The following is a 7,686-nucleotide window of genomic DNA, read 5'->3' on the forward strand; positions in this document are numbered from 1 at the left end:
TTCAAGGATTCCCAACTGCTACAAGGATTCCCAACTGCTTCTAGGATTTTCATCAGGTCCGAGGATTCCCAAGTGCTCCGAGGATTCCCAACTGCTCCAAGGATTCCTAACTGCTTTGAGGATTCTCAAATTGTCTGAGGATTCCCAACTGCTTCGAGGATTCCCAACTCCTCTGAGTATTCTTAACTGCTTCAAGGATTCACAACAGCTCCGAGGATTCCCAACTGCTCTGAGGATTCCCAACTGTTCTGAGGATTTCCAAGTGCTCTGAGGATTCCCAACTGCTTCGAGGATTTCCAAGTGCTCTGAGGATTCCCAACTGCTCCGAGGATTCCCATCTTTGAGACTCCCAACTGCTCCGAGGATTCCCAACTGCTTCGAGGATTCCCAACTACTCCGAGGATTCCCAATGGCTCCGAGGATTTCCAATGGCTCCGAGGATTCTCAACTGCTCCGAGGATTCCCAACTGCTCCGAGGATTCTCAACTGCTCCAAGGATTCCAAACTGTTCCGATTATCCTTCTGAAGGCTGGCGACATTTATACTCGTCCTACTTTTCCTCTTTCGTTTCTATAGCGTCATTTTATATATATATATATATATATATATATATATATATATATATATATATATATATATATATATATATATATATATATATATATATATGTTACAGTGAATCTGTATAATCAGGGAATATATATATTCTCTGATATTTTCAGGGAATGTGCATAATGTCTGATTCACTCAGAGGATATGTATATTCCCTGAAATTTTTAGTGAATATACATATTCCCTGACTATTCGGCCTCATTATTATACAGATTCCCTGAATTGTGTTTGGTATGAAAGAACAATGAAATAAATAGCTGAAACGATAAACAAAGCCTTGTTTTCACAATGTAAACTTGAATGTAAACACAATGTAAACCACTGAAGTAGCGAACCATGGTAGGAGTCCATCTAATTACCACCTTCCAACCCCGGTGCTATACCCCCCCCCCTCAACACTACAAGGTCAGGCAAAGTTTAACTCACCAGTCATACACCATCCCTCCTACTGCCAACACCATGGCAAATCCAACTGAGCGTGATTTAGAAGCACATTTTCGGGAAGAATTATTCCAAAGAAGTGAAGGAAAGAAATCTGTCTTGCTTCCAAAAGAACAGTATAATGAAATTATTTCAGAACTGACAGCAATTGACAAGTCAGGCAAAAAGACGCCTCATGAATACTACCTTCTGAAGAAGTATGAGATCCTCAAGAGTGGTGATGTTCTCAAGTTGATTAGAAGACGGACTGCCAATGAAGATCCTATCTATTTTGCTACACTGGAGGATACATTTGACATTATTAAGCGTACTCATATTGCAACTGGCCACGGAGGGCGCGATAAGATGGTAAAGGAATTATCTAAAAAGTATGCCAACATTACCCATGATGCAATATCTATTTACAAATCACTGTGCATCTAATGTCACCGTAAACGTAAGCGATCAACAACCAAAGGGACTGTTGTTCGACCTATTCTGACAAAGAATTTTGGCTCCAGATCACAAGTTGACCTTGTAGACATGCAGGCGATGAAGCAAGGCAACTATAAGTGGATAATGGTCTACCAAGATCATCTTACAAAGTTCTGTGTATTGAGACCTCTCACATCAAAACGTGCTGCAGAAGTTGCGTATCAGCTGTTGGATATTTTCCTTTTACTTGGTGCACCGGAAATTCTACAAAGTGACAATGGATTGGAGTTTACTGCTTGTGTTATTACAGAACTTAAACTGCTTTGGCCTGATCTTGTAATGGTTCATGGAAAACCTAGACATCCTCAGAGCCAGGGGTCAGTTGAACGAGCAAACTGTGATATTAAAGATATGTTGGTAGCCTGGTTGAGTGATAATAATACAACAGACTGGACAGTTGGTTTAAAATTTGTGCAGTTTCAAAAAAACTCTAGCTACCATTCTGGCATTAGAAGGTCACCATTTGCTGCATTGTTTGGATCCGATGCAAAAGTAGGACTGATAACTTCAGCTCTTCCACATGATGTAATTCACCGTCTCCAAAGTGAGGACGATTTGCTGGCAGTAATTACGGAAGAAACAACTTCAGATGAACCACCTGCTGTCGAACCAGTTACTGCTAAACCACCTGATGTCGAACCAGTTACTGCTGAACCACCTGCTGTCAAACCAATTACTGCTGAACCACCTGCTGTCGAACCACCTGCTGTCGAACAAGTTACTGCTGAACCACCTGCTGTCGAACAAGTCACTGCACTGGGAGTATTGTGCACGACTGTGATTAGAGGTTAGTCAGTAGGGTATCCTTATGGTCGAACGGATAACAAATTTCCCTCAATACACTGTATTTTTATGTTATTATGTGGATTGTAGTGAGTGTAATGTTTCTCTCTCTCTCTCTCTCTCTCTCTCTCTCTCTCTCTCTCTCTCTCTCTCTCTCTGCAGTGTCGAACCACCTGCTGTCGAACAAGTTACTGCCGAACCATATGGTGTCGAACCAGTTACTGCTGAACCACCTGCTGTCGAACCAACATCTCTACTCTCCGCTCGTCAAAAGAATATTACCTCTCAGCGAATACGTGCGGGCGAAGCACAGCTTTCACAAGCTGAAAGTATGGTTAAACGAAGTCGTCGTATTATGGACCGTGGAAACGTCGGGAACAATGTAACGATTCCGATACCAATGGTGGATAGGGGTCGTGGGGATCCAAGGAATATCATGGGAATAATTATGGATATTGACGAAAATGACAATTACACGATTGCAGTGAAGAGTGGTATACTGAGTTGGAAATAACCCAGGAATCAGTTTGATTTATGTATGTATGAACTGTATTCAAAAGACCATGTGACAACCGATAGGATTGTTTCGCTTCGAACTGCTGTGCAGCAAGAGTCGAAGTCAGGTGGTCAAGGTTTCGCCAAATGCAACTGTGCTGGTTCAAAACGTTGTCAAACAAATCGATGAAACTGTTTTAAGCTGAGAGTTAAATGCAACTCACGATGTCATGCAAGTTTGCATTGTGAAAACAAGGCTTCGTTCTAAATATTAGAAGGATCCTTATTATTTTTTTACTAGTTTTATTCTAAATGAGTATTTTGTGACAGACAAGTTTTATTTTAAATGAGTATTTTGTGACAGACAAGTTTTATTTTCTGTTCATAATAAATTTTTTACATCCAAGTGTTTTATGTGATAAATAAAATATTACAGAAGTGTATTACTGTTTTTAGTGATTTATTCCTTTATTCTATCATACCATACAAGTTTACATTGTGAAAACAAGCTTTGTTTATCGTTTCAGCTATTTATTTCATTGTTCTTTCATACCAAACACGATTCAGGGAATCTGTATAATAATAAGGCCGAATAATCAGGGAATATGTATATTCACTAAAAATTTCAGGGAATATACATATCCTCTGAGTGAATCAGACATTATGCACATTCCCTGAAAATATCAGAGAATATATATATTCCCTGATTATACAGATTCACTGTAACATATATATGTATATATATATATATATATATATATATATATATATATATATATATATATATTAGGTATTTTATAAATTTTTGTTCACTAATTAAATGATAGAGAAAAATAAAATTAGTTGATTTCGTAAAGAGTTATTGAATAGAGAAAGGCTATGAACGAGAGAAAGGCATTTTGCTCGCCAAATGCTATATTGTAGTTTTTTATAGACAAAACAAACGGCCAGCTCAGGGGCTAGAGCCCATGACTCACTTGTATGAGTAAATGCTACGCTCTGCTTTAGATAATCACCAAACTAAAGGACGCCTGCAAGAAAGCCGGTAACTATGACGTTACCAGAACGTCAAGCATTATGAATGACGTCAACATTACGATAGAAGTAGGGGACCAATAAAACACAGGAACAGTCACCGGAAATAACGTCATATCGCCACACCTTAGATTTGGCCTATAAGAAGTCTTGCAAGTGAGCAAGACCGCTCTTCCATCACTAGGAAACACAGTGAAAGGTTTCCCCCTTCTCCCCCCATCTTGGGGTGTGACCCTCCCCCACACCAAATTTCGACGTGACAGGCACTTAATTAACTTCAAGAAATGCGGTACAGTTGGCCGCAAGAAGAAGGAGGAGAGAAGTCCAGTTGGGGATGCCCTTTTGCCTTTCAACCTGAGAGGTGAATAAATAAGTTAACTCCTGCCCGAGACGGGGTAGGAGGAATTTTCCAATGTTTCCATGGGAGGAGGACACCAGTCTTAGACTTGAGTTCCCTTCCTGCCTGTAAAGGGGACTCACGGATTCTGCAACCCACAGCAAATGGAAGTTCCAGTCCACGGTTACAGCCTCCAATCTTCAAGAGAATTAATTTTGCTTCCCAGTTTTTGTACTTTAAACTCTGAAAATGTAGAAGAGATTCGTAAAATCGTTGTTCACCAAAGTTCACTTATTAAAGTAAAGAACTGGAAGGAAATAGTAATGTTTATATCGCACATTTTAAAAACGATTTTCCAAAAAAAAAAAATTACTTGTCTTTCCATCTTTACTAAATATATGTGTAACTGGGTATCATAAATTTTCTTCTGATGAGGAAATGTGAAACTGTTTAACTGGAAATCTTAAATTTTGTTCTGGTGAGGAAATGTGAAACTATGTAACTCACTAATTACCTAACGTTTCACATAAAAAAATGTGTATGTATTCAAACATGAAAGTAAATGCATTCTCACCGTTTAGAAGAATGTACAACCTTGAATACAATTCATTTTTTCACCGGGCAATGACACTACCAATTACGGCCCAATTAAAAAATATATATGTATGAAATATATATACTTAACTATCCACTAATTAAAAGAAGCGTATTTTTCCACTGCTTGGAAAACCTACAATGCATTTTCCACAATTGCTTCCAACCTCTCCACTCGTTATCTCCCACTGATGACCTCTGCCTGGTGACATAATTATTTATCGACTGATTTGAGCTCCAAATGCTTTAGTCTTCGTTAGCTGGTGTCAAATAAAAGGGCTCCGAAAAGAGGTCGTAAAAAGAAGTCGCTAAAAAAGGGTCGAAGAAAGTTGTCGCTGGTAATTCTTATTTTGCATTGTCTTATCTCTGTTTTCCGCTCGTTTGATAAATGTTCTCCAGTTTCTTCGTTGATTTTTACAATATTAGATGGTATTTTCCATTTTATTATACTAGTGCATTTAAACTTGTATGTCCTAATCATATATGTATATATATATATATATATATATATATATATATATATATATATGTGTGTGTGTGTGTGTGTGTTTGTGTATACAGTATATATACAAGCTCAAGATAGAGCCGACTGGTGAAATCTAACCGTATATATATATATAAAATATGTATATATATATATATATATACATATATATATATATATATATATATATATATATATATATATATTTATATAGATATCTTTATATGTATATATATATATATATATATATATATATATATATATATATATATATATATATATATATATATATATATATAGCAGCTTTAGACAGAGACGGCTGGCTGAATCTAACTGAGGCCCTTTTCGTCTATAGGCGCAGCAGAATGTGATATATATATTATATTATATATATATATATATATATATATATATATATATATATATATATATATATATATATATATATATATATATATATATATATATACAGGTAGATATAGAAAGAGAGATCCAAAAATAGTCGTTAATTATGTCCATTTAGAAGGGCCTCATAAATGTACCTCTGTGAGGGCTTTAACGAGGTACAAACATGATGCATCCAAAATGCATCTCTTCTTCTGCAGTCTTTGCATAGAAATAATCTCTTTCCCAGCGGTAGAAGTCATTGCACCTACTCCAGAAAGGTAGAAAACCTCTCTCTCTCTCTCTCTCTCTCTCTCTCTCTCTCTCTCTCTCTCTCTCTCTCTCTCATATGCAAATGGACACATACTTGCATACATACACATACACGCAAACGCGCGCACATACACACACGCACACACACATATATATATATATATATATATATATATATATATATATATATATATATATATATATATATATATATATACATATATATATACATATATATATATATATATATATATATGCTTAAATCTATGTATATACAGTCATACGTATACATGAATATATATTGATATATACACATGCATATATGTATTTATAGATAGGTATATACAGTACATACAAGATGTGTGTATATATATATATATATATATATATATATATATATATATATATATATATATATATATATATATAATTTCATATCAAATATTCGTTATTTTACCATTTCTTTTATTAGAAGTAACTTGTATGAAAACAAACGAATTTGAAATCGTTACCCATTCCAGCCTAAATGTACATGTAGTAAAAATAAAAATAAAATTTTGTTATATAATAAAAGAAAAGTAGCAGAAATTGAAAGAGTATTTACGCTGGACTAATCCCATGCAATACTTTCGTGTAATGAGTGTATGAGCTAAGGATGGGTTTTTTGGGAGCTTGTAGGCTGAGTCATCAGCAGCCATTACCTGATCCTCCCTGGTCCTAGCTTGGGTGGAGAGGGGGTTGGCTGAAAGCTTAGGCAGGGTATACTGCAGCAGTTACTGCCTGGTGTGTAAATAGGATCTGAAAGTTTTTTTTTTTTTTTTTTTTTTTTTTTTTTTTTTTTTTTTTGTCTCTCACTGAAGAAAGAAATTGGAGTTTCAGGAAAGGTTGGTATCATCAATACACTTTTATTATTATTATTATTATTATTATTATTATTATTATTATTATTATTATTATTATTATTATGATGATGATGATGATGATTTTCTTAATAATGGTCTACAGAGTCTGGTTGGTTATAATGTGGGGTTCTGGGTCACATCCAGCTTCCTTAGGAATCCATCACTTTACTCTTTATATGTTGTCTTGCAAGTAGCACGCTCTTCTGCACAAGTCCTGGGGCTATATCGGCTCCTATCTTTTCAAGATTCCTTTGCAATGATTTAAGTATGGTTCCAAGTGTTCTTATTATTATTATTATTATTATTATTATTATTATTATTATTACCTATTATTATTATTATTATTATTATTATTATTATTATTATTATTATTTATAGCTAAGCTACAATCCTAGTTGGAAAAGCAGGATGCTACAAGCCCAAGGACTCCAACAGGCAAAAAATAACCCTGGGAAGTAATGAATGGAAGTAAGGAAATAAACAAATTATCGAGTATAAAATATCCTAAGACCAGCAGCAAGGTTAAAATAGATCTGTCATACAGGAACTATGAATACAGACTTATGTCAGCCTGTTCAATATGAATACAGACTTATGTCAGCCTGTTCAATATGAATACAGACTTATGTCAGCCTGTTCAATATGAATACAGACTTATGTCAGCCTGTTCAATATGAATACAGACTTATGTCAGCCTGTTCAATATGAATACAGACTTATGTCAGCCTGTTCAATATGAATACAGACTTATGTCAGCCTGTTCAACATAAAAGAAAAAAAAATATTCGCCGCACGTTTGAACTACTGAAGTTCCATCGATTCAACATTGATGTAAGCAGTGATAATGACCTTTCTATATCTTGTCAATAATA

At 35.2% G+C, this 7,686-nt stretch overlaps 1 protein-coding gene across 1 annotated transcript; it reads left to right on the plus strand.

The window, feature by feature from the left end:
• Window positions 1-1,575: 1,575 nt before the first annotated feature.
• On the plus strand, window positions 1,576-2,824 carry LOC137622599 (KRAB-A domain-containing protein 2-like). Its single transcript, XM_068353205.1, has 2 exons — window positions 1,576-2,169; window positions 2,600-2,824. Exons 1-2 carry the CDS (start codon window positions 1,576-1,578, stop codon window positions 2,822-2,824), a joined length of 819 nt encoding a protein of 272 aa, XP_068209306.1.
• The last annotated feature ends 4,862 nt before the right edge of the window (window positions 2,825-7,686 follow it).

This window comes from Palaemon carinicauda, chromosome 29 (genome assembly GCF_036898095.1).
Source record: "Palaemon carinicauda isolate YSFRI2023 chromosome 29, ASM3689809v2, whole genome shotgun sequence".
NCBI classification, from domain to species: domain Eukaryota; kingdom Metazoa; phylum Arthropoda; class Malacostraca; order Decapoda; family Palaemonidae; genus Palaemon; species Palaemon carinicauda.